The sequence below is a fragment of the Cebidichthys violaceus genome, unplaced genomic scaffold (genome assembly GCF_023349555.1).
Source record: "Cebidichthys violaceus isolate CVI_PGR_0920_01 unplaced genomic scaffold, fCebVio1.0.p SCAF_33, whole genome shotgun sequence".
Classification (NCBI taxonomy): domain Eukaryota; kingdom Metazoa; phylum Chordata; class Actinopteri; order Perciformes; family Stichaeidae; genus Cebidichthys; species Cebidichthys violaceus.
Window position 1 is genome coordinate 1,095,888 of NW_027176517.1, and position 27,919 is coordinate 1,123,806.

Consider the following 27,919-nt stretch of genomic DNA (forward strand, 5'->3'; position numbering starts at 1 on the left):
TCCTCGGTGTTCACTTCATAAGCATCACAAAGCGCTTCCTGTCTGTGCCCGTGTTGAGCTCATGTCTGTTCCTCCGTGCGTGCAGGATATCAACTCAGAGCCTCCATTTACTCGTACGGTCCTGCTGACAGTCAGCCCTCGCCTTTCTCGCTGGACGCCAGCATCAGATCAGCAGAGGCGCTCTCAGGTGAACGCCGTCATTTTCACTTTCTTTCGCGAACACAGGCGACACGCAGCACTGCTAACGTGACCCGTGACCTCTTCTCCTTCAATCAGACTTCCGCCTGCACGTGTCTGTGTACTTCCGGGACACACTGGTGAGGGAGGTGACCACCTCCAGTCCAGAGGGTTGCCACATCACTCCCTGCTCCCCAGAGGAGAAGCACTACCTGTCCGCTGGAGGTCCCGAGGTGGTCCCCCTGCCCGTGGACAGTCTCTCTGCCCAAAGGAGGACGGAGGAGTGTCCCCCGAGTCCCCCCGTCCACCCTGGAGAGGGGCGTGTTACTGTGGATGGGCCCAGACGGACTCTACGCTCGGAGGCTGTGTCAGGGCAGAGTGTACTGGCAGGGAGGACTGTCCCAGTATGGAGACAAGCCCAACAAACTGGAGCGAGAGGTCACCTGTAAACTGCTCCACACACAGGACTACCTGACAGGTGAGACAGAAGAAAAGGGCTGAAAGTCATTCTTTACAATCATTCAATTTGTTTGATATTCTATGAGCGGCGAAATGTCAAAAAGTCCGCATCCAAAGATATATACATTTTTAACAATATCCAACATCAAATATTCACATTTAAGAATCTGGAACCAGCTAAAGTAAAGCACGTTGGTTTTCATAACTGATTATCGCATATATGTTTGTCGATTGGTTTTCTTCAAAATGAGCACATGTTGTGCAACTCTCCAGCACACAAGGCTTTATTCACCAAAGGGTTACCCAGTTGTTGTTGAAACGACTTCCTGCCGCTCTGAACGTGGTTTCAGACGCCTCAGAGACTCTAATACACATCTGGATGAACACATATTTCATACGTTGCAATGCTCTTTGAGTAAAAACTACGAAAATGTAATTTTGTATGAAAATATCATGAAGAAACACCAACATAAATCAAATCAACCAATTTGATTTTCCATAAATTGTACAGATTGAGGGAGGAGATATTCCATTCTAGCTTTGTCAGTAAACAGATGTTTAATGTTTTAATGCAACAGACTGAAGAGAAGAGGCTTTGAGGATTCTGGAAAAAGTGTAGTTCATCAACCGTTGGAATCTTTCAAAGCTTATTTCCCGTTGCATCAGATCGGTAGCTCTGTGACTCGTATGTGTGATGCTCATACAGAACATAAGAGGCACAACCTCAGGGCTCAAGTTAAACTTACAGTAAGTCTCTGAGGAAAAACTACAGCTCATTTACTGTAAGTCACTTCGGATAAAAAGCATGTAAGTACAAAACTTCAGACAAACAAATCCCCCCAAAACTCAACATCACTGTGTGCTAACCACAACAACTGAGGAAGACAAACCCCTTAAAGAAGCACTTCAGTCACATGACTTCCTTATAGCCACATCAACCCGCCCACATGCTCAGCCAGCTGTGTAACAGCTAATTGTATTTGCATACAAGGTGTGAGCAGGACTTTCCATTCGAATCACCCCAAAGGTCACGCCACTTCAAGAGAAGTTCTCCTGAATTCATTTGAATCCACCCGTTTATGAATTTCAGATATCAAAGCCTGTAATAAAGTCAGCTCATCTGCTTCCTTGACTTTCAGAGATCCAGAGTTACGGCCTCCACGGCCGGCCGCTGCCTCGTTTCCAGGTCCTGCTGAACTTTGGAGACGAGTGTCTGGACCTGCAGAGACAGAGACGGACCCTCACGGTGCAGGTGACTGCAATGCTGCGGCTGCTCTGCACATATAGTAGTACCGTTTACAGCACCGCCAGATAACTCTTGTATTTGTCATTTGTTTTCCCTTTTAAATGTGGTTTGAAAAGTAGGATTTGAAAGTTAAAAGCTAAGATTGAAAGTCTGTAAGAACCTCTTCATACTCATAACGTTTCAAAACCGTAAATTCACTTTCTGAACGAGTCCAGCAGAGGTTCAGCATTCGCCCGGTTCCAGACCTCTGAGTCACATTTGTGATTACTAAAGGAACGATTCAGTCCAATTATGAGGATAACTGAACACAAAGCTTTACAACCACACAGTGCTTGTTGTCATTTCTAGCAGTGTTTCTAATCCCGCCTACAAAGTTCAATTGGTTTCGCTGTTTTTTTTTAACAAACACACGACCAAATAATTTGGTTATCTGATTAAAAAAATCTGAGATGTGGATTATTGGTTATTCAGGGTCCTGAACTGTTTTCCAGGCTATTATTGTGTTAGAGCAAACTGTATGTTTACCATCAATAGCTCCCATTTCAGTTCTCCCCTTTTAAAAAGATGAAAAAACAGCAGATTCAATCCAATAATTAAAAGACCAAGACAAATACAGACAAATATCCCTAAAGCTAACTTAACCTTTTGATTCTTTTTATTATTTAATGACAACTTGAACATCCTGCTGTTGTTGTTTGGAGCGTGTGGTCAGGTCCTCAAACACTTCTCTTACAGACGTTCATGCGTTCTTTTTTTTTTTTTTTTTACACTTTCAAATCCTGCTTTTCACGTCTCAAACGATGAGACCTCGCAGCGTTTAACTGGCCTCTCTGACCCGTCCTTGCTCTCTCAGGTGGAGCCGCTGTTTGCCAGGCAGCTCCTGTACTACGCCCAGCAGATGGGCGGCCACTACTTCCGCAGCTACGAGCACCCGGGGGTCACGGAGCACATAAACGCCTCCGAGGACTACCAGAGGACCGTCGCGCACCACCACAGCAGCAGCCTGCAGGAGTGATCTCAGTAGGTTCAAGTGACTGTTGAAAAACTTCAAGACGCAGCAGAGGCCTTTGAGACAGGAGGCCATTTAACTGAAACAAGAGGACAAACGTGGACAGTGTTAAACATGAAGATTATGGACACTTAGTGACAGCAACTGTTTGCCCTGTAGGGTACTGTGTGTGTGTGTGTGTGTGTGTGTGTGTGTGTGTGTGTGTGTGTCGGTGTGTGTGTGTGTGTGTTGGTGAGTGTGTGTCAATTCTTTCTCTCCTTACTATATTTTTGTGGTACCATTTCTCATGGCTCCAGACTCACTATGCAAAGAGAACTGACAGCTGATGTGATTGTACAGAAGACAACTGTGTTGAATTGTTGTGCCTTAAGGTGACAGACATTTTGGGAAATACGCTTATTCACTTTTTTTTTTTTTTTTTTTGCTGAGTCCGATGAGAAGATCGATGCCCCCCCCCCCCCTCCCTCTGTGTGTGTCTGTACAGTAAACATGAAGCCGGAGCCAGCAGGCGGTTAGCTTAGCTTAGCACAAAGACTGGATACAGGGGGAAACTGCTAGCCTGGCTCTGAGGAAATGTAACAACATCTATAGCTCACAGTTTATATTTTGTTTGTTTAACGTGTACAAAAACATACAATTTGTCATTTCATGAGAGACTATTTCATTTGTACACCTTGTTTAATCTGTGACATGTTATACAGAAGCTTTGAAGCCAGGCTAGCTGTTTCCCTCATTTACAGTCTTTATGCTAAGCTAAGCTAATTGTTTTCTGGCAGTTGCTTTACGTCTGCCGTACAGATGTTTGGTACAGATGTATCGCTTCTTCTAAATGTTTTTTTTTTTTTTGTTGTTGCTGGGAGACACTATCGCCACCATTTAAGTTATGAATGCAGTCTTGTGCCCAGCTATGTTTGTGTGAGAAACTCAGGGAGCTGGTTTTTGGATAAGCTTTTTCCAACTCAATTTTGTATCAATTTACAATATATATTGTCTAAATTGAAGTGTCATGCATCACATCTGAGAACGAGTTGGAGTGTTTGAGCTTCTTTTCCCCTTGAAGGAGCACTTTTCTGTTGTGCAAAAACAATAAATGGCTTAAGTGCAAAGAGGACCCCGTGTTCATAACTGCGCGAGCTCCTTGGGTAACGTCGTGCGCTACGAGTGCCATCTCTGAACAGGAAGTGTGGTTCAGACGCAGGATGAGGCCGGTTGATCAAACGCTCCGTTATCACAAACAAACGTGACGACACCAGGAGGGGAGGAGAGAGAGAAGAGGAAGAGGTCGGCCACGCTTTCCGCACTGCGCTGGAGGGAGGGAGAAAGAGAGAGAGAGAGAGAGAGAGAGAGAGAGAGTAAGAGAGAGAGAGAGAGTAAGAGAGAGAGAGAGAGAGAGAGAGAGTAAGAGAGAGAGAGAGAGAGAGAGAGAGAGAGAGTAAGAGAGAGAGAGAGAGAGAGAGAGAGAGAGAGAGAGAGAGAGAGAGAGAGAAAAGGCCTTCCTGACTTCAGATTACAGTCGGTTTCCACTTCCATGGAAAAGAATCGCAAAAACCCACAAATACACGTCACTGCCACGAAATGATTGACAGGAAGATCCTCGAACGTCACCTGTTACACTTCAACTGAAAACACGTTCTTGTACATTTACAAAGGAAGGAAACCTGCTCGCTCTGGTCGTTCCTTTAGGTTAAAGTGATGTACAGAAAGTCAGATATTAGCTATTATAATTCTTATTTTAACATCATTCTACCATGAATCTCCAAATGAAATTATGCCTGAAATATTGTACCAATATATTAGTCATGAGTTGAATGTCACGACACTGATAAGACCTTTTTAATAATTAATGTCTGACAGCAAATTAGCATTTTTTAGCACTCTATACACATTTAATAAATGGTTTACAACAAACTATATACAGTTAACAACTATAACTCCTGCTATGGACGAGTGGAGGTATAACAAATGAAAATATAGTGAAATACAGCCGTAAGAATATTGAAAGGTCTCGATAGGAGAAGCTATAGTTGTTATAACACTTGATATATCTGCTTATGACTACATTAGAGTGTGATATAAGCATTATTAAATGTTTCTATAGTGCTTATAAAGCTGCAATGTGGACCAGAACTAAATCACTCTAAAATGTAGCGAATGTCATCGACGGAATGTGAGGAGCTTAGTGTTGACGTCCTGTTCTGCTCTCAGGACTTCAGTTTGGGTGAACCTCGTGTTTTCCTGCCCTGCAGTGAGTTAGCAGTTGGCTAACTGTACATTTAGATTGTGTGGACCCAGCAGAAGAGGGGAAAGGCTGCCCCCATTCACCTGGAGCGTGTGACCAGATTGCACCTGAAGTATTTACTGATAGAAATTTGAACGCCACACATTTCCAGTGTGAGTTCAGAGTTTGTTCCTTGCTGAGCTTGTTCACCTGCCGTGTTTTTAAGTCTGATTGTATGAAAACAACCACAACAGTCAGGGTGAGCTCAACCTGAGTATATTTCCTCTGATGTGTCAAAGTTCTCCGTTCCTTTCAGTAAACCCACTCACAAGGCGAAGAAAAGTCAGATCAAAGTAGAAATGTGTTTCGCAGGTCTCGTCATTCTCCTGAATGGAACAGAGTGCTGGCGAAAATAAAATGAAATAAATAAAAGAAAAACTCCCCCTTCTCACCTCTGTTACTGTAAACAGAGAGCGGATAAGGGTTTAGGCTTTGAACTCACTTTGTGAATGAATCCGTGGGAGGACACGCAGCTAAGTTTAGCTCTCAGAGAATCAAAACAACTCCTGTCTGCCACGCGCGGCGTTCCCCCTGAACGTCGATGGGAAACCAAGACACAGAAAAGGTCTGCGGGGCATGACTGAGACAACAACAGAAAGCTGTGGCCAAAAGAGAACTCAACTGCACAGGTGGAGCTGCTACATTCAAAAAAGGTTGAATGAGTCAACTGCTACTGCAGCACACCTTGTCCTACGACAACCTCGCGTCTTTGTTGAACTCTCTCCAGTGAGTTGTGGGCGTGATGCTGTGCGTCTCCTCCGCCCGAGTGACGAGGCCTACCGCAACCGTACCGCTCGCCACACCCACGGCCGTGATCGCACTTTCTGCCGTCACCATCTCCCCGCGGGATCCAACTCCGGCCCGTTCCGTTTCCGGTTTGCTGCCCTGAATAACGGCCCTCGCCGTGCCCCGCCCTGCACAACACGCCCTGTGCTCACTCCCCTCCCAGAGAGCCAGACGGTGACGCGCCAGACAGCATGAGTGAACTGGTGAGCTGGGGCTCCACAGATGAATGGCTTAAACACGCTGGTTTGAACCGTGGTGTGCGCGCGCGCGCGCGCACACACACACACACACACACACACACACACACACACACACACACACACACACACACACACACACACACACACACACACACACACACACACACACACACACACACACACACACACACACACACACACCAACTGTCTGCAAGTATGCACCAATATGCAAAGCGGTTCACTCGAGTGTGACATATGGATCTGTGTGTGTAAAGACGAGATAAGCGATCAGATGCTTCACAGGGTCGGTACATAGATGTACATACAGGTAGTACTAGTACACGGAGTAACATGCAGGTCAACATGTACTTTTTTTTTGCTCCTTGGCACTAGAGACGTTTTGCTGAACTGCACTGGAACAATAATCATCTTTGTGATACCATAAATCATTTGTGGTGCACCATCTTCAGTAATAAAGTAAACAAGTAAGACAGTGATGCAGAAATGTAGAATTTGTGAAGACAACAGAATGTACAGGAACAAGATCACAGCGTATTGATCTCCACCGAGGAGACGAGGTCCTCTCTCAGTTAGTTAGCAGGATAATGACGGTTAACTACTTACAGGATGTTACGACACTTTGGTGGTAATTCAGGCTGTGGCCCAAAGAACTAGTGATTTGCTTCAGGAGTGGTAGAGCCACCACACGGCCTTCTTTATATTTCGACTCATTTGTATTGAGACTCATTTGCAAGAGCAAAACTTGCCTTTACAAAGGATCTTATTCTCCCAAAACCATGGCGGCCATCAGCCAATCCTCATGATTGTCTTACTAAAACATACATGATCTATTTTAGCTCCGCCGCCTCTTAGTCAATTAGTGGAATAGTCAGAAGTGAGTTAGTTTTCTTACTTTATTTGGCAGTAGAGACGACACAGTACAAAGCATCAACACCACATTTAGACTTTGATTAGGACACATATTTCAGTCTGGGACAGTAGAGACACTTCTGAGCCAGAACTTTCTGGAAACGGGCCAGCTAGCCACATGCAACACTGCCTGTCAGCTACGTGACTGGGCCGTGTGTGATTAGCATAACCAACGTGTCTGGGACTGTCCTACACAGTAACAATGAAATCAACTCATGTTGAGTCTCTGAGATTAGATTAACAGACTTTAGTGTCTAATCTCACGATTCAGAAGACGAAAGTAAGACTGAAAAAAGCGATAACAATCGAAGTGATGAGTGAAACGACAGATAGGTATATATCATGCAGTATAGTTGTGGATAGACTGGGTGAGTTTATCTCTTAACAGGCTGGATGCAGCAGGGCTGGAAGCAGGTGAGCTGGAGCTGCATGCTGCTTTTAAACTTGTTCAACAACTCTTCCAACAACCTGGCGGGGAAAAAAACAACAACATAAATCGTGTGAAATTAATATTTAAAGCATGAAGCGTATAGCGAAAGAAAAAAATGTATTTAAAAAAGATGAATTTATTCTCGTAACCAGGATGAAACTCACTTCTTATCGGCTCCGCTGTGGAGCTGTGGAAGAGCATCCAAAGCCAGTTTGAAGCTGGCACTGCAAAAAGAAACTCTCGGTTAAAACTTTATTTAAAAAAACAAAACAAACACATTTATTAAAACTGGAAAACAGAAGATACAGTTCAGAAGAAGTCGAGGCATGCACGTTGACCTGCACACATGAACACATACACGCATGCACACAGTGGCACACCACAGTGCGTGCACACAGCAGAACCAGATTACTTTCACTTCCTTTCCAGAACCCACCAAGTAACATAAATAGGGATTGTAGAAGAGGGATGTGCGACTGCTAAGATTTATGTTTGTGACATTTCGCTACCATAAATCACCGGGCGCATGTGGGAGTTCCCGTCTGCGCCACCGCGCGAATGCGTGTGCTGCACTCACCTGCTTTCAGAGTTTAGGTACGGCGCTATGGCGTCTCTCAGAGCGCAGAGTTCAAGACGAGCCTGAGGACGATGCAGCGGTGGGGGGTGGGGGGTGGGGGTGGGGGGGGGGTTATGGGCGACAGAGCAGATGAAATCAAATGAACGTCTTCAACCGTCAGCAGTTGGCAGCTTAAACTGCTTTAAGGCATTATCAGAAACGACAGGTGAATCCCCCAAAGAGCGCGAGGGTCGACTTATGAGTCAGGGTCTTACTATGAGTGATTAACTGCTCTAGAACTGTGCGGGTGCGTGTGTCGGTGACTACCTGCAGCGCTCCATTTTTGCTGAAGGAGGACACGCATTGCATAAGACGGCACATCTCCTCCGCAACCGACTCAACAATCGTAGACAAAACCCGAGGCACCAGGTCCTTGGACACCGTGAAGACCTGATGAAGACAAAGATGTCCGACAGACGCGTTTAGAACAGCGGGTAGATTCAGAGTGCCGATGAAGAGACGAGGAGAGATCAGGGCGTGGGACAAAGAAGCGTGTGGGTGTTTGTACCTCAGCATGGACTGTGATGATGTTGACGAGCGCTTCCTTCAGGTAGTTTCTCACACCTGAGGGAGAAAAGAAGTGGCAGCATGAACACAGATCCAGGTACACGGGAAGAAGAGACGCGAAGAGACTTAAACAAACAGCGCTTCAAGGTTTCTCTCTCCATGCAGTTAAACCAGACTCTTGTCAGAGACAGTGTGTGAAGCTACAGGCTGGTGTGACTGAAGTTTGGTTTTATTTAACTAGTAAGCAATCCAGTACACTCTACACTGTGTACAGTACATGGTGAATGTAAGTGGATGAGCAGTGAAAGCGTGATTAACAAGATATATCGGAAACCGCCGTCATTTGCGCTAGAAATGCTCCTAAGCGGGAGGACTTTATTATTCATTAGCCTTTATCATCGAGGTCTCTAGAAAGAACATTAACAAGCTGCACACAAAGATCAAAATCAGGCAAACACACGAAGCTGGAGGTGTATTATTTTTAGAAATTAGATAGTGTAAAACCTGAAGGAACCAGAGACGACAGTAGACTGAAAGTGGATTTTGAATGCCTTGCAGCAGCAGCACACACAGACACACACCGTCATGAGTCCCACACAAAAAAAAGTGCAACAAGTGAAAGTATCATATCCTAGAACTGTGGTTTAGAGTCCAAAATGTTCCTCTTTCACATGCAGCCCAAACACACCAACAGGAACAAACCAGAGCAAGGCCTCGCTTTCGCTCAATCCTGCCTTTTTTTTAAAAACCATGTAATGAGCTGCTGCCCATCTGAGAATGCACCCGGAGCTCTAACAGGCACTCCGACATGCTGCCTCACATCCTGTGTTAAGGTGAACCACATATACGCATTTAAGTTTCACCTGGGTTTGGTGCATCTGGTGTACAAAAAGTCAAAGTAAACCCATGTGCGCTCACATCGCTGCACACCCACAGCTGCACACAAACAGGCCGTCAGACCTTTAGGGGGACCAATACTGTGGTGTTTACAGTAAGCCATCAAAGAGCCGTACTTTACACATGACACATTGAGAACCACAACGATGCATCTCAGACCAGAAGTGCCGCATTCTCATCCAACAGGACCGTTAGGAGCTCACTTCTGATCGCACCGGGGTCAGTGAGTGGTTGGCTCTCAGACATAAAATTCCAGGTTTTGTCATTGCGACACACAAAGGTAGCGTCCGGACGGAGGACGGAGGTCCCGGTGAGGCTGTGCGGTACGGTACCTGCGGGTGTCTGGCAGTCTCTCCAGTCAAAGTATCCAGCGCAGATGCCGGGCTCCAGAGAGCCCGAGATCGGGTCGGCTCGTCTCTCAATGTAGGCCTCGAAGAGACTTCTATCCAGCTCCCGCACGGCGTGCACACTCACCTGGGGCGTAAAGGAGGCGTGGCGTTACAACAGCACCGTGGAGAAACACATTCAGCACACAATAGGTTTTGTATCGTCACTTCTAAGTCTAAGCACAATGTGATACTGTTGTGGTCCTCAAACGTGTCAAACATTTCTTTAATTAACATAATTTATTCATGTACATGATGAATAAATGAATGATAATATCGAGTTCCCACCCAGCGCTGCGTGTTTGTTATTTTTCAAAGTTCTGTTAGTAATATTCTAAGATTAAAATCTAGACAAATTGCCACTTATATCTTGCTCTCTAAATACTAACGAGACGGGAAAATTAAAAGTCTGAATCGATCTTTCAAAGAAAAATGATGTTCACCGTTTTTTTTTTTACTGGAAAGCTAACCGATTACTTCTTTGCTTTGTGAATCAGCCATTAGTCATTGTGTGTGTGTGTGTGTGTGTGTGTGTGTGTGTGTGTGTGTGTGTGTGTGTGTGTGTGTGTGAAGAAGAGAAAGGAGTGAAAATGAGCTTCCAAGACAATGACCTTTACTTTTTAAGTAAAGAGTCATAACTTCAACATCTCTCTGATCAGCTTCGTTTTTAATGAAAACACAACACACTTCTAATCAGCAATATGAGTCAGAGCGAGTACTCTATATACATACACATACACACACACACACACACACACACACACACACACACACACACACACACACACACACACACACACACACACACACACACACACTGCCCTCCAGAATTATTGGCACCCTTTAGTAAAAATCAGCAAAACGAGATGCAAAAAATGTCTTTATTGTTTATCCTCATGATCTTTCATTCAAAATATTCACAAAAATCTAACCTTTAACTGAAGTAACATAATTGAAAGAAACATTACATTTTTATCATGAAACTAATATTTTTCTCAAAAATATATGTGCCACAATTACTGGCACCCCTTCATTCAATATTTGGTGCAGCCTCCCTTTACCAAGATAACAGCTGTGAGTCTTCTCCTATATAGCGTGATGAGCTTGGTGACTACATGGCTCTGGATCTGAGACATTCCTAGATGCAGAATCTCTCCAGATCCTTCAGATTCAGAGGTCGACGCTCGTGGACTCTCCTCTTCAGCTCATCCCACAGATCTTCTCTGGGGTTTAGGTCGGGGGACTGTGATGGTCACGGCAAAACCTTTATTCTGTGGTCGGTGAACCATTTTTGAGTAGATTTTGAGGTGTGCTTCGGAGCATTGTCCTACTGGAAGGTCCAACCACGGCTCATTTTTAGCTTCCTGGCAGATGCTGTTAGGTTTTCATTTAATATCTGCTGGTAGTTGATGGAGTCCATGATACCATGTATCCTAACAAGATGTCCAGGGCCTTTGGAAGAAAAACAGCCCCACAACACCAACGACCCACCACCATGCTTCACAGTGGGTATGAGCTGCTTCTCTGTGTGGCTATCTTTCTGTCTACGCCAAACCCACCTTTGATGTTTGTTGCCAAAAAGCTCTATTTTGGTCTCATCTGACCGTATAACCCGGTCCCATTGATAGTCCCAGTAACGCTTGGTAAACTGTAGGCGCTTTAGTTTGTTGTTGATTGACAGCAGAGGCTTTTTTCTGGCAACTCTCCCAAACAACTTGTGGTGATGTAGGTGGCGTCTGATGGTAGTTTTGGAGACTTTCTGACCCCAAGACTTAACTAACCTCTGCAATTCTCCAGCTGTGATCCTTGGAGATTCTTTTACCAGTCGACTCATCCTCCTCACGGTGCGTGGGGTCAATGTATCCACACGTCCTCTTCCAGGCTGATTCTTAACATCTCCTGTCGCTTTAAACTTCTTAATTATTGCCCTGATAGTGGAAATGGGTATTTTCAACTGTTTAGAGATTTTCTTATATCCATTTTCTGATTTGTGCAGCTCAACAATGTTTCGTCGCACATCGTCACTGTGTTCTCGGGTTTTTCCCATTGTGATGAATGACCAAGGGAATTTGTCCTGTGTCACCTCATATACAGTTGTGGTCAAAAGTTTACATACACTTGTAAAGAACATAATGTCATGGCTCTCTTGAGTTTCCAGTTATTTCTACAACTCTGATTTTTCTCTGATAGAGTGATTGGAACAGATACTTCTTTGTCACAAAAAACATTCATGAAGTTTGGTTCTTTCATGACTTTATTATGGGTTAACAGAAAAAGTGACAAAATCTGTTGGGTCAAAAATATACATACAGCAACATGAATTAGCAATTTTGGTGACTTAGAAAGTTGTGTCAATAAAATGAGCTTCATAGCATGGCCTCTTAACTTCTTGTGAGTGATTATGAGTGACTACAGGTGGTGACTTCTCTGAGGCCATTTAAATAGGGCTCATTGGATACAAACGCCCACAAACGCTACAATGGGAAAGTCAAAGGAGCTCAGCATGGATCTGAAAAAGCGAATCATTGACTTGAACAAGTCAGGAAAGTCACTTGGAGCCATTTCAAAGCAGCTGCAGGTCCCAAGAGCAACAGTGCAAACAATTGTTTGTAAGTATAAAGTGCATGGCACTGTTTTGTCACTGCCACAAGCAGGAAGAAAACGCAAGCTATCACCTGCTGCTGAGAGGAAATTGGTCAGGAGGGTGAAGAGTCAACCGAGAACCACCAAAAAGCAGATCTGCCAAGAATTAGAAGCTGCTGGAACACAGGTGTCAGTGTCCACAGTCAAGCGTGTTTTGCATCTCCATGGACTGAGAGGCTGCCGTGCAAGAAGGAAGCCCTTGCTCCAAAAGCGGCACCTTAAGGCTCCACTGAAGTTTGCTGCTGATCACATGGACAAAGATGAGACCTTCTGGAGGAAAGTTCTGTGGTCAGACAAAACAAAAATCGAGCTGTTTGGCCACCATGCCCAGCAATATGTTTGGAGGAGAAAAGGTGAGGCCTTTAACCCCAAGAACACCATGCCTACCGTCAAGCACGGTGGTGGTAGTAGTATTATGCTGTGGGGCTGTTTTGCTGCCAATGGAACTGGTGCTTTACAGAGAGTAAATGGGATAATGAAGAAGGAGGATTACCTTCAAATTCTTCAAGATAACCTAAAATCATCAGCCCGAAGGTTGGGTCTTGGACGCAGTTGGGTGTTCCAACAGGACAATGACCCCAAACGCACATTAAAAATGGTAATGGAATGGCTAAATCAGGCTAGAATTAGGGTTTTAGAATGGCCTTCCCAAAGTCCTGACTTAAATCCCATTGAGAACATGTGGACAATGCTGAAGAAACAAGTCCATGTCAGAAAGCCATCAAATTTAACTGAACTGCACCAATTCTGTCAAGAGAAGTGGTCAAAGATTCAACGAGAAGCTTGCCAGAAGCTTGTGGATGGCTACCAAAAGCGCCTAATTGAAGTGAAAATGGCCAAGGGACATGTAACCAAATATTAGCACTGCTGTATGTATATTTTTGACCCAGCAGATTTGATCACTTTTTCTGTTAACCCATAATAAAGTCATGAAAGAACCAAACTTTATGAATGTTTTTTGTGACAAAGAAGTATCTGTTCCAATCACTCTATCAGAGAAAAATCAGAGTTGTAGAAATAACTGGAAACTCAAGAGAGCCATGACATTATGTTCTTTACAAGTGTATGTAAACTTTTGACCACAACTGTATATACCCCAGTGAAACTGGAAGTCATGGTTGACCACTTAAGAGTTCCTAATCAAACAGGTGAACTTACAAATGTAAAATATGACTGGAATTATACTTCAGTTAGATTTTAATCATGATATTTTCTAGGGGTGCCAATAATTGTGGCACACATGTTTTGGAGATTTATTTAATGTCAACATTTTTTTTTTCTTTCAATAATTTTACTTCAATGAAAAGCTAAGATTTTTGTGAATATTTTGAGTGAAAGACCAAGAGGATAAACAGCAAAGACATTTTTACACAGCCTGTTTTGCTCATATCTACTAAGGGTGCCAATGATTCTGGAGGGCACTGTATATAACTTGAGTGTTAAACTGACCCGTGTGATCTTCTCGGTGCCGGTGAGGCCGTGTTTCTCAAAGTGGTTGGCCAGGTTCAGGAAGGTGCGTCTCTCCAGGTATTGGCAGTTACTGAGGATGATCAGTAGACGCTGCTCCTATACACACAAAAACACTTGTTTATACCGTTATACTTGTGAGGACGCAATGCACTCCCTAGCCTCTGACCTTCATCGTCACAACTAATAACCCCAGACTTTGACCTGGGCGTGACATTAACCCTTAGACAAAGTACTAACCCTCAAACAGCCCTTTGAAGTGTTAAGGACCAAACCAAGTGTCCTAAAATGTCCTCCATTTCCAATATGTACCAACTTCTTCCCCACTCTTTACTTTCTAAAAACGTCCTCACTTTTCTGTGTGTCCTTAGCTTATGTTCTCACATTTTTAAAATGCAGTAACTTAAACAACAACTATCTTATCAAAAACATCTTCACTTCCTAACGTCTCTTCACTCTGCTAAAAATGTCCTAATTTCCCCACAAATCCCAAATCTCCTAAAAGGTTCTGTCTTGTCAAAAGTGTCCTTACTTTTTCAAACTCCTTCTCATTTTCCTCAAATGTCTTCGCTTTACCAAAATGTCTTCATGTTGCTGAAATGTCCTCACTTTCACTGTTAAGACTCAAATTGGGACTCACAAACAAACAACAACGCACACAAAGAATCGCACACAGACAGTGGCAGGAGGGGTGACGGCAGAGTGGTTGGCGTACATTTTCACAAGCACAAACGATGTCATTGGCAGCTATGTATTTTTCTATATTTTTAAGAATGCAGACCTGAAGATATGAGACTTCAGAGGGTGGACGTAACCTGATATTTATCTAGTAATGGCCGCCAGGTACTGTTGTCGTTAGTATGCGGTTTGTAACACCAGATTTCATATCAAGAGTAACACCAGTCTCAACATCGGTCAGCTGCACTCGATCGCGTCTCGCTGCCTAACCAATGCTACGCATATATTTGGGTGGGGGAAACCCCCGTCCGCACCTTGCTCCATTTCCCTTTACAAGAAGCACTCCACGCCATGCTCTTCTTCCTCCTCGTCCTCCTCCTCCTCCTCCCCTGCGCTTAACCCCCTTCGCTAACATCTCAAACAAGTTACAGGAAATGAGGACGTATCTGCTTTCTTGTCCACAACCAGGAAACAGCCTGATAACATTTGTGTGGTTTGAGTGAGTGAGACATGCGTTTGGACTGTTGTGTAAAGGAGAGGGCCCACGCTTTGGTGACGCGGCCAGATGTGGGCTTTCAGGTGTATTAACAGTTTGAAAGGAAACAATAAAAAATAAAAAACATCACGCTTACAGATGTTGGACTGAAGCCTTCGTGAACTCCAGTAAACCGATCTGGAGAGGACAGGTCCACTGAAATGTTGCTGCACACACATGCACACACACACGCACACGCACACACACACAGGAGGAATGTGTTGTCAGAGTCAAGCACACTATAAATTAAAGATATAGAAAAAGTCATCCGGATACTTACCGAGATGTTTCAACGTCACTTTTAGTGCTCAGCTGCTCCAAGCAGTTGACGAAAACCTGCGTTGAGCACATGGACACATGAACACGTTCGTCAGGCATGGTGTGAAGAACGCACGCCACGCTCACATCTTACTCTACGATGAACTAGAGCTCAGGTACACGAACACGAGGTGGACGGTGTGTATAGTGCAATAGTTGTGCAGTTATCATTCCGATGGAGCCAATTCACTGCAAAAACATGACGCGTCTTGGAAGTTCACCGCATGTCACACTGTGTGCAAATAAAGTCTCAGTTATGATGTGTGTCAGACTGAATGATGAAGCGCTCCTGCTTCTCTCGCGAGTTGTTACACTTTGTTACACGTAGTCTATCTTGAGAGATCTCGTTTTTCAGAGTTAAATACTGCTTTCCGGGGCTTTTTTGTGCGTCGGCCAAACATCCATCATAGAACCATATCTGTCGTTTTGTTCTGCGGGCCTGAACAGATCTCACCTTCATGATGTTCACGCTGAGCTCTGTGGCCTGGTCCTGGACCTGGTCCAACAGCAGCACCTAAAGAAAAGACAGGGAAACGCATCAGAAAAGTCCTACGATCCTGTTCAAGTTGCTTAACAGCAGATAACCAACAGTTGGGACGGCAGAGAATAAGATTTGATTTGATCACACGCTATGTTACGGTGTAGTTCAGATAGTTATCCTCTGCTTTGACCATGATCATACGACTACTCCTGCTACTTAAGTGCATTTGCGTTGATGATTGCAGCGGATTATCTTACATTGATTTCTCCAGGTTTGATCTCCAGGGGCTCTTTGATTGACTGCAGCATCTGGACCATGCACTGCTCAAACTGTGAAGGCTGCAAAAAAAAAAAAAAAAACACGATGAAGAGAGTACAATAGATATCGGTGTGTATCTGACACTTGTTGGAGGAGGTCTCAATCGTTCCTCATGACGACATGACCTGCTGCGTGACGCGATGGGACATCCTTACCAGGCTGGTGATGCCCTCGTTATCCACGACCCAGTCCTCCTTCTCAGCCAGCCTCTTGACATCTGAGTGTGCAAAAAGCACACATGTGAATCGAGAGAGCCACTGGTGTGATCTCATAGACAACAAGAAAAAATAAATACATGTAGTGTGACCACTTTCACACAGGGTCATTACAAACGACAATATAAACAGAATTAAGGGGTTTCTGAAGGAAAACCACAACATGATATAAAATCAAACTCTTTCTGATGAGACCACAGTGTGGGGGAAAGTTAAGAGAAAACAAGTCACTCTTCTCAAAATGACCATGCATAACCACAAGTGAAACCGAGCATGTCTGGTTTTAGTCTCATAACACTTTCTACATTACTACCCTGGAAGTTGTTCTAGGTAAAATGTGACAGTTGAGGACGCTGACCGCTACTCAACGAAAAGGAACGCAGAGAAACAGATGCAGGCAGTCCTCCCCTCACCTTCTGTAGTGTGCAGCAGAGTCACCATGAGGCAGTGGACTCTCAGCTCCAGCAGCAGGTCCTGGATCACCTGCAGCAAGTCGTTTGGGATCTCCAGAGCAGACAGAGCCTCGTGACAAGCCCTGGACGAGAGACGAGATAGAGAGAGAGAGAGAGAGAGAGAGACAGAGACAGAGGGGGAGGGGGAGGGGGAGAGACTGAGGTCATTAAATGGTATGGCAGGCATGGAGTTTCACATTCTTGATCAGAACTGCATATGATCAAATGAGACAGAGATTCAAACCTGACGGTGTGTATAATTTGAGTAAGCCAGGCTCCAGTGAGCTCCGCCTTGTTCTCCCAGCCTCCGTAAAAACTCAGCTCCCCCTGTGGGAGGGTGGTGGGGAGAAGAGCCCCCCGAACGAGCTTCACCAGCCGATTGATCATCTCCTCGATCATTTTCTGTAACACACACACACACACACAGGCATTTATTTTAAAAACAACTGCGGAGAGTAAGAACCTCAAAATAACATTTTCCCTCAACGAAGCATACCTTAAAATCATTCTGTCTCTGTCTGGCATTTTTCTTGGATTTTTCCACCTGCCCAGATTTCTCTCCAGTCTGCAGAAAGAAAGAAAAAACAAACAAGACACACTCACGTTTAATATCATCATAGTCATCCATTTGACAATAACTTTTTAAAGACAACCGGTACCAGAATCAAAGCTTGGAAATTGCACCAGAAATTGCACCGGTTCATCATTTTACCATTTAAAGTATATTGCAATAAAACTTTTATGACTTTTTTAACATGAAAAACGTTGGATTTTTGTTCAACATGTGATTTTCTGCTGCTAGGGGTTTCTCAATCAAAACAATCACTAAAAACGGAGTTTGGGGACATGGAGAAGCAGCGTGGGATCATGGGAGTTATTGTTTTCATGTTCACCGTTCAGGACTCAGAAGGATGTAGAACTATCTGAATGACTAGTTACCACAAACAAGACAACATGTTTTTGTGATTAGTGTGAACCCATCCGTCGTGTGTTACAGTATCTTTTTTTCCTTGTCACTGTAAAAGCCTCTCAGGTGTTTACCTCACTGAACAGACTTCCATTAACATAAGAGATCCAAAGCTTCCAGAAGTTGGGCAACTGGCCGATGACCACGTCTGACAGCTTCTCCACAAACTGCACCTGCTGCGGGGTTTCAAAGCGCCAGGCTAGAAGAAAGAACCACACACACACACACACACACACACACACACACACACACACACACACACACACACACACACACACACACACACAGAGCAATATTTATCCACTCTATACTAGAAATTGATGGGAAACTTAAAGAGTGAACTAGCGAACCACCCTGACTTGAAAGTGTTTGAGTGCTTCTTGCTTCTGTAATTCAAAGAATCTAATCTTCTTTAACTTCCAGGCACACTGGAAGTTGAAGAAGATTTTACTGTACTGTCTGATGGGAGGAGACACACTGCCGTTCCCATACGCAGGACTCTTATACAATGTGATTCCCCTAAGTGCTGCACGGGGCAAAAAGTGTTACACAAACACACACCACACACACACAAACAAACAAATGCACAGTCAGAGTCGTCCGCAGACAGGGAAGCCCCTCCTAAGCACCGAGCGTGGGTGAGTTATGACTGTGGTACGCACTGCTGGGTCGTGGTGTTCGGAGGCTGCCCCCTCTCTTCAGAGACGCAGTATGGCCGAGTCTGCCGAGGGCCGACGGGCGGGTATCCCCCTCCAGGTCCAGAGCGCCGACACCCACTGACAGACATAACGAAAAGGAGGAGAGGGGGGGAGATGAGAAATGAACTCGGAGGGAAAAGAAACACATACTTCAGATATCAAATAATCAAATAAGCCATTTCCATAATTCCACATTCCTCAATAAGCTCAGCGGGCTTTCACACCAAACAATCCTCCCTCGCCCCTCTCGGCCTTTCTTTATTTGTGTTCTGATCCATCTCTGCCGTGGCCCGCAGCTGGGAGAATGTGCCCTTGTTTCCAGGGTGAGGAAACAGAGCGGTGGGCTTTTGAGAGCACCGGGGTGAAGTGGGTTTACAGCGGCCCCACCGGGCTCAGCTACGTCTCGTCCTCGAGACCAGAGCTCCACTAGATGGCAACAGGGAGCTTTGCAGCGGCGACAAATGAGAAAGTATTTCTGCAACCACACACACACACACACACACACACACACACACACACACACACACACACACACACACACACACACACACACACACACACACACACACACACACACACACACACGTATCTCGGCTAGTGAGGTAAGTTTAGTTCAGGGAACCTATGAGATAACCGTAGGACAACAGAAGAAGAGGCGACAGTTGACAATCAGGAATGAAAGAGAAACAGTGCAGCGCTGAGAGGGGATAAAACCTACTACAATGAAAATGAAAGACAAGTTTGTGCAACGCTGCAGTACGCCTACGTGTAGCTTGTCTAAACGAATGGAGACAGATGGCCACATTTCCAAAACATGTGTCTGACACACACAGAGAAAAGTCTACCGGTGAGTCACGGGCTGAACCCGGTGTCTAAGAGAGTACTGAGAAATCCCCAACAAAAGGAGCACAGCCCAGCCATCCAGTCTAGAAAATGTAAGGAAATTCTCAATTGAGTCAGATTATCTGTAAACACACAAAGCTTTCTCACACACACACACACACACACACACACACACACACACACACACACACACACACACACACACACACACACACACACACACACACACACACACACCCCATATGGAGCTGTGCACAGTGCGTCTCTGTGATGTTTTCCTCTCTTTTTACGGGGATGAGAGCCACTGTTGATCCAGGTGTCGGCTGAATCCCCGGCGTCCTCAGAATGCACAAGTGTATGTGTGTATGTGTGTGTGTGTGTGTGTGTGAGAGACAGTTTAGGTGTAAGTGCTGTTTTAGGTGCTCAAACTATTCATTACGCTGTTTCTTGCTAAAAGTCTGAAGGTTAAATTGTGTGTGTGTGTGTGTGTGTGTGTGTGTGTGTGATGTGTTGAAGATGCTGAAACAATGTGTCTCTGCTCACTTCCTCATCAGGTCTGATGCTTCTCTGCAGGTCAGATGAGTTCCTGTTCCCCAAGGGGTCAGTGACCCTGACCCCACACACACACACACACACACACACACACACACACACACACACACACACACACTTTCTCTCTAACAGTCCACACACACCTTACTGACACCTGTTAAAATGCAAGTTATTTCCCACGCTACAGATTACATAAGACTCATTTCTCTTTTACTTATTTTCATATAAAAAGTCAAAAGATTTTTTGTACTAAATGATCGAGAAGGTGTTCAGCTTCCTGCTGTAAACGCCTGACCACCATGATGTACAGTAAACAAAGTTCTTCTGAGGCGCTGACAGCTGAGAAGATGCGTCTGGTGACCAAAAGTAAAGACAAAATTGGGCATGAAGTGAAAGTGGGCTCCAGAATCCCTCCCATACAGTAAAACAAAGCAGCAAATCACATTAAGTTTAGATTTTCAGCTTGTTTTTTTTTAACCTTTTACTTGTTTTTAGCCACGTTTTACCAGATTTTTCTGATTAAACAGATAAACAGACAATAAAGAATAAAAAATAAACTCTTGGGGATGAAATAAAAAGACCCTCAAGAAAACTCCACCCTGCCCTGATACACATGCAAACACTTGATAAACATGCTAGTTGAAGTGTAATAATTAACATGTTTCCCCCAAAGTGGTACTGACTGACTCTAAAATCACAACCGCATGTTTCCCAGTCAAATGTAGAATCCCTCTAATTGTTCACTGACAAACCCATTTTCCTAGGAACAAAATGTCCCGCTAATTGTATTGATACTGGCAGAAGAAGCGCTGTTCAGGAAATAAGAACACTGCAGCGTATAACTGAACCGGGCAGAGTCCGATTGCAGCACCGGGGCATGATGGGAGTGTTTAGACATACGGAAGCAACTTGCTCTGCTGCGCTTCCTCACAAGAACGCTGGAACTTCAGGCTTTCGTTTCAACAGAGATGGATGGCTCCATTTCACATTTATGGCAATCTATAGTGTAATTGATGGAATCCCAAATCCACCAGAACGGCCTCTGACCTCATATTGTGGACTCACAGGAGACAGAGGAAATGACATCAGTTACAGCACACTTGGCTGATCCATCACAAAAGGCTAATCCCTGCCACGTGTGACGCTGACAACGGCCTAAAAAGATGTCTTTTAAATCAACTGAGCTGGTAAATGTGATACGGGGAGGAAGAGGAGGCTGCTAGCAGAGGTACCGGTATGGGGAGATTCAGGCTATTTGAGAGGAGGGGTAAGGGTGGTAGAGAGAGAGAGAGAGAGAGGAAGAGAGAGAGAGAGGAAGAGTGGGGTCAGGGAGATGTAGTGGATGTGGTTTCCTGACGGTGGCTGTTAAAGGGCTGCCTGGGTGGAGGGGTGTTTCAAGAGGCACGGGTTTCGTACTTGGGCGAGAGGTGAGCAGAGAAGACCGGGGATGGTAAATAGCTACCAGGTGTGTGTGTGTGTGTGTGTGTGTGTGTGTGTGTGAGAGGGGAAGAGGTGGGGATAGAGGGGCTCCCTGTGTGACAGCAGAGGGGACAGGAGACAGCTGGCTGTGGCAAACAACGAGAGTAGAACTGACAGAAAAACAGAGGGGTTGTGCGCAACTTTCTGTCTAGATGAAGACCATCCTCACCAGAAAAATGACAAGCGTCGGTCAATTTCTGAAACACTTCTGGGTTTTGACCCGTAGTCGTGCGGAATTGTGTTTATCTGTGAGAGAACTCCCCAGGGTGCCTTTTAAAATGACCTAAATTGACATTTTCCTTAAAAGTGGCCTCATGCGGTTGTGAAAATAATGGCGGTCCTCTCTTGGTGGCAGAGGCAGCGGGACGTTTTTTCATGCCTCTGCAGAAAATTCTGCGCAAGGGGGGGGGGGGGGTCGGGGAGGATATCGACGGTGCTGACTGCGAGTTATGTCCGGCAGGAAACAGTCGAGTTTGGTTTCTTTTTTAACATGAAGGTGATCTTTCTCTCAACTTGACCAAGTAGCTTTAGTCGCCTAAACTCAAACGCAGCTTCACCATAGATGTGGCAGATCAGGAAACACTTGTTTGGAAAAGTCATGTCGGTCATTTTGGTAAGAGGACTTGTTGTGCACAGTGAATGAGTCTATTTACGCGGCGTCAGAACTGTATTGTATCTTGAATAGTGTTTAGATATAAGGTTTCTCTTGAAGTTTATTTCATGTCTCAGACTGTTATATTAAAGTAAATAAACTGTAAACGCAGATCTTTGCAAACCGGCAATTTTCAGAATAGTTGGGTTGCGATTGATTTGCATGCAATTTTAGTTTCACTCCCTGCCACATGTTGCTCAGCTGTGGAATGCATGTGTGGACCGAGAAGGGGCCATCCCTGACATGATGATCAAGATGATATTTAACTGTTGAGAGGCAGGGAGCACACCAACCCCCAGATCCATCAAGCCTGAGCCCCGGAAACCACTGTTACCCTTAGCATTAGACATGTTTATGTTCCAGCTGCACTATGTGAAGCAGCCACCCACTCACAATGTATTTGTATGGGTGTCTTTGTGCGAGTATGGGCGTAGGAGTGTGCATGTGGGTCTAAGCGTGGCTGGCAAATCGCTGTTCTTCCTGAGCGGACGGTTTCACGTTCACATTTTTTTCTGCTGGCTGATTTAACAGAGGAACGGCTTAATTGGGGTTAATTGTTCCAATCCATCTGTGAAGTTGTGTGTGTGTGATCAAGCGAGAGAGAGAGCGAGAGAGAGAGAGAGAGAGAGAGAGAGAGAGAGAGAGAGAGAGAGAGAGAGAGAGAGAGAGAGAGAGAGAGAGAGAGAGAGTATGTGTGTGTGTGCAGTAACATGTCAAGCCCTGGAACCCAAATTCAAAGCCAATGCTCCCTCACTTTCAACTTATTCATACGTTCAAAAAAAAATAAACATGCGGGCCTGAAGCAGAGCAGGGGAAGGCGGGTGACGGAGAGGGGAATGCAAGCAGAGCGCTGGTACGACGGAGAGGCAGCTGGCCTTCCCTCTGTCCTCAGCTACCTTCAGACCTGCTTGATTGGAAATGCTAAATAGGGGCTTTTTCACTTCATGTGTAAAGCGAGTCATGTCAGACATGTGTGTGTGTGTGTGTGTGTGTGTGTGTGTGTGTGTGTGCGTGCGTGTGTGTGTGTGTGTGTGCGTGTGCGTGTGCGTGTGCGTGTGAGTCACCTCTCTGGCCGCTGATGAACTCATCTCTGCAGTTTTGCATCAGCTGCAGGATCCACTTGTGCTGAGCATAGATGCACTGCCATGCTGGGTCGCCCGGAGCGTGGAGGTCAGACAGGTACCTGTGTGCACAAACACACAGGTGTGAGAAATGTACATTCAAAAAAAAAAGAAAGGAGGAAAAGAAACCCACGCCTCTAACCAATAACGGCAGAATCTATGAATTTATATCCACAACCACTTATTTATCTCTCTACCTCTAATCGTCGCTCTCCCAGGAGTTTACTTCCTGGGTATCACTCAGTGACCTGTGGGTTTGTCGGATGACGCACTCTCTGAGCTGTGGCCTGGCTCCCTCTGCTGTTGCCCTATGCTCTACCGACTCATTTGTTTCTCATTAGGTGGCATCTTTTTCGAAAAAGATTGAGCAAGACTCACAGGCATAAAAAGCGCACACATGCACACGGCTCCCACCGTCTCACGGCAAGAGTAAACAGGAGCTGAGTGGGCGTTCAGAGCCGTGCCTAATGCAGCAGGATGAAAGATGTTGCCGTGTGGTTGAGAACTGGTCTCTGTGATCCTGACAGGTCGGTCTTAACAATAATAAATCGGGAGAGACCACAAGTACGAATGGGCAGAGGGATAAAAGAGGGAAAGAAAGGCAGGGAAGAGGGGAAAAATAGAAACAAGATGACGGGACAACAAAAAGCCGAGAGGACTAGTGAACAGAAGAGAGTGGATGGAGGAGGAAGTTCTAAGAGAAATGGCATTAATTTATATCTCCTGTACGCAGAGATTGTGTGACGTGTGTGAAGAGTAATTAAAAAAATTAAATAAAATACTGCTTCACATGCAGATAGTGAACCTGTTGTTGACGACTGAGGGGAATACAGACAGATGGTATGAAATAGCAGGATCATGAAAACGTAAGGAGACCTGATGTATCTCTTCTGGTCGTGGAGTGTCGACGGAGTCTGGAGCAGCTTCTCCAACAAGAGACTCCTCAGAGCTCCGATCCTCATCTCAACCTCAGCATACACTAGAGCAGAGCAACAGGAGAACCGTTCAACACAGAGAGAATAACTGAACATGTTACACTTCATTTCATTCATTTATTGAGGGGGGAAAAAAAAAAATGGGGTTTACCTTTTTTGAAAACAGGGACTTCAGTATTGCCAAAGAGAGATTTGGCTTTCTCATAGTCATTGATCACCACATCATAATCACCCTGACAGACGAGAGTCACTTCAGTTAATAACAAAGCTCAACAATCGTGACACACATTGTCTATGTGAGCCTCTCTAGCTCCACCCAGAGAACGCTAAATTAACTTAAGATTAGTTTTTATCAACACCAAGATTTAAACCAATAGCCTCACAAATAACCAGACCTTTATTCTAAGGGTTTATTGTAAGTTCTGAGGGGGCAGACTGTAAACTGAATGAATCCAATGTCTCACTGCACACAGCTCAAATGAGAGCATTTACAAGTTTGTGTAAGGGGGCAAAGGGAAGCTGTAATCATTTCGTATTATTGACACATCAGCTGTTCTTTTCGTTGTCATTTTGTACACTATAGTACCTTTTGGATATTGCGTTCGATGTTGAGTGGCAGGTTGAAGAGAAACTTGAAACGTTGCAGGACGTTGAGTGCATTGCGTGTGGAGTCAGCTTTGTCTTTCCGCCCCAAGACCTCCTGGAACAGAGTATCGGCGGTATCACTCGCTCCTACGAGGCGCACGGGGAGAGAAAGTGTGTGCGAGAGCAAAAGAGAGGCGGGAGCAAATGAGAAACTGGGACACTATGAAAATAAATGTTGATACCACATTTCCCCTTTAATGGCGGTCTCTGGCTTTCTTCCTGCTCTGTATGCTTATCTGACGCGGTAGAGTCGGCGCTGCTACGGAGAAAGTGACAGCTATCTCTTATTCACACAGCTGAGAGGAACTTTTGCACGACTAACTGGCTTCGTGGGTGGTCGCGGATGTGCCGTCAAATAGAACCCCCCCCCCCCCCGACTTCTTCTAATCAAAACAGAAACCCCACCCCCAAAACAAAGTCCGTGAAGCAAAAACACCAGAGGAACAATTCTAATCCTTCACTCGCCAATATAAGTTGTCATGAAAACATTGTTATTTTGTGATTGGCTGATTGGCGCTGCGTGTCTGACGTATGACTTTTTTGGGGGGGGGGGGGGGGTGAGCGGTGGCCTGGACCCACCGGGCCACGGGCCCACTAGTCTGAGGCTGTGGGGATGAAAGCTACGTCCGGCTTTGGAGGTTTGTTTACTCTAGACTCCGGGAAAAGGACCTGCTTATTGACCCTCCATTAGAGGAGTCACATTATCATGTATGAGATGAGAGGCTGGGAACACGCCATCTGCTGAGGGATCTGCCCGTTAAACCGGGGGCTGATCCAAAAAAAAAAAAGGCGACTGAACACACACACACACACACACACACACACACACACACACACACACACACACACACACACGGGGTACATGTGTGCTGTTAATGGACGGCATATGAGTGTGAGAGAGGTTTGGCGCACAGAGCGTAAGACTGTCTCGTCTCAAATGACATACTGTAAAAAAAAATAAGTCAAAGTGATGGGAGAGAATAACAACCCAAAAAGAGCTCTTCATTCGAACGAAGGCAATCGAACAATAGAGAAGTTTAAAGGTTTATAGGATTTGAGCGTGGGACGTTGTTCTCGACCTTGCGATCACTATGTGAGGTCCACTGTGAATGGACACAGACTGTATCGGGAGAAAGATAAAGAGCAAGGGTTCACTTTTGACACCTAAAATCATCTTATAAGAGAGAACGGGGGGGGGTTACAATCTCCCTCCGTGACGATGGGCCAGTTCCATCCGCTGAGGAGGAGAATAAAACTGAGAGATGCAGTTTTATTTCTGTGAAAAAGCCAGAAACTGAGCAAACGTGAAGCAAAAGCTCAGTAAAACATTGACAATGTATCACTGAGTGGATCTGTGATGGCCATTGAATGAATGACCTGGAAGATCTCCCTCTCTGAATTGTATCTTGGTAATTTTTAAAGAAAACATTAACAAAAATTGTAAGAAGTTTGAGAGATTTTGTTTCTCCAGCTGGAGATAAAATACACACGACTTTGTCATCAGCCATCAATGCGTTACATGGATCATGAGATGGGGCCTTTATGTGCTCAGAGGATGCGTTGGGGGGGAAATGAAAAGCTGCTTACTGTTGAGGATGTTTTCGAGTCGCTGGGTCATCGACCCCTCCACTCTCTCTGTGCCATCAGACTCCAGCCTCTGGTGGATCGCTGCAACACAAACGTCAGTATTAACTGTAAAGGACGGTGATGGACAACACACAGTAAAATCCACCTAAATAACAAATCAGAGAAACGTTAAATATTAGCATGGATGTTTGAGTTGGGAAAAGAGCGGAAACACGGGTTTTCCGCACTGCAGATTAACCGACGCTCAGTCCCCGGAGAAAGGAACATTTTCAATTTCAGGAACCGAAGGTAAAACAATAAACAGGCCCTACCCCAGTGATAGATGGGAGATAACCTCGCCGGCTCCCCGCCCACAGATGCTGCCATTGAACCTACCCCCCCCCCCTTGTGCCTGTTCCCACGCAGCAGCCGACGTGACCTTGCCCCAGCGGCAACTGTACTGGACCAATTCACCTAACCGAAGCCATTAACAGCACCGCTTTGTGGTCTTGGGACATTTGGAGCCTTTGACCTGGGAGGTAATATGAATCTAAAATGTCTCAATTCTCCGAAAAATAACATTTGGGAGAGCAGAGCTAGAGGTCTGGATGCCAAAAATGACTGTTGCTAAAGGGTGGGGTGCGGGGGATCCATCACTTAGCGTGAAGAGCTTTACGCGGGAGAGGGAATTCGAAAAGAGGGAATGAGGGGAGAAAACAGAGAGAGTAAAAGAGGCAGAGCGAGCGGTGTGGCTACCCCAGTGAATAAATAAATGGTGTGCAGTAGTGGGCAGCTGGGTGCTGAGAGCTGCAGTGTGGGTTTATTGACAGAGAGGAGGAGAGGCAGAGGAGGCTTAGGAGACCTTCTCATGCATACTCGGGGAGCGACTCAAATATGCAACAGGCAGACATCTCAAGAATGAAGTTAAGAGACCGAAACACGGAAAAAAAAAAGAAAGAAATATAGAACGAATTTCTGTTCTCTCCACTTCCCTGTCTTCCTTCTTCTCCCCACAACTACAAATGCTCGCTGTTAGCAGGGCTTGGAGGGAGTGGGGGGGGGGGGGAGGCAAAGCGAAGGGGGCGAGTTCTGTAAATAAATATGTGGGTCCGTTCTGACAGACAGAAGCCTCGAGGCAGGGACCGAGGTATTCCTAAAACGCACTGTTCAAACATGCCTATGCCTAATCAGTACGGACGTCGCTGGCCCTCTCATGGACCTCTCGCTGCTCGCCGGGCGGCAGAAAAGGCAGCCAGATCGAGGTTAGGACAAAGGCACGTAGACGTGGACGTGTATATGGGAGAGCACAGGATTGATAGGGCTGGACACACAGGAAGACTAAGACACACACACACACACACACACACTGCAGGTCTGCTTCACGTCTCCCCACTCCCCCTTGCCCTGCTGCCAGCTGTGTGTCCTCTGCATCT

The 27,919-nt window shown here is 45.3% G+C and overlaps 2 protein-coding genes across 2 annotated transcripts in view; one reads left to right on the plus strand and one right to left on the minus strand.

Moving 5' to 3' along the window:
• Positions 1-3,997, plus strand: part of irf4l (interferon regulatory factor 4 like) — a 7,946-nt gene extending 3,949 nt beyond the window's left edge. The window contains 5 exon segments of the mRNA XM_068724962.1: positions 86-187; positions 277-473; positions 475-655; positions 1,776-1,888; positions 2,736-3,997. Coding sequence (XP_068581063.1) covers positions 86-187; positions 277-473; positions 475-655; positions 1,776-1,888; positions 2,736-2,897 — 755 coding nt within the window. The 3' untranslated portion in view covers positions 2,898-3,997.
• A 3,054-nt stretch (positions 3,998-7,051) lies between these two features.
• On the minus strand, positions 7,052-26,804 carry exoc2 (exocyst complex component 2). Its single transcript, XM_068725070.1, has 22 exons — positions 26,508-26,804; positions 24,862-25,007; positions 24,427-24,508; positions 24,217-24,319; positions 23,284-23,402; positions 18,658-18,771; positions 18,070-18,194; positions 17,525-17,593; positions 17,273-17,430; positions 16,990-17,111; positions 16,517-16,578; positions 16,301-16,381; positions 16,017-16,076; positions 15,525-15,580; positions 15,342-15,411; positions 14,014-14,130; positions 9,868-10,009; positions 8,640-8,695; positions 8,399-8,521; positions 8,093-8,154; positions 7,680-7,739; positions 7,052-7,553 (listed from the first exon to the last, which is right to left on the minus strand). The coding sequence occupies exons 1-22, from the start codon at positions 26,536-26,538 to the stop codon at positions 7,460-7,462; spliced, it is 2,052 nt and encodes a 683-aa protein (XP_068581171.1). The 5' UTR covers positions 26,539-26,804; the 3' UTR covers positions 7,052-7,459.
• Between the last annotated feature and the right edge of the window lie 1,115 nt (positions 26,805-27,919).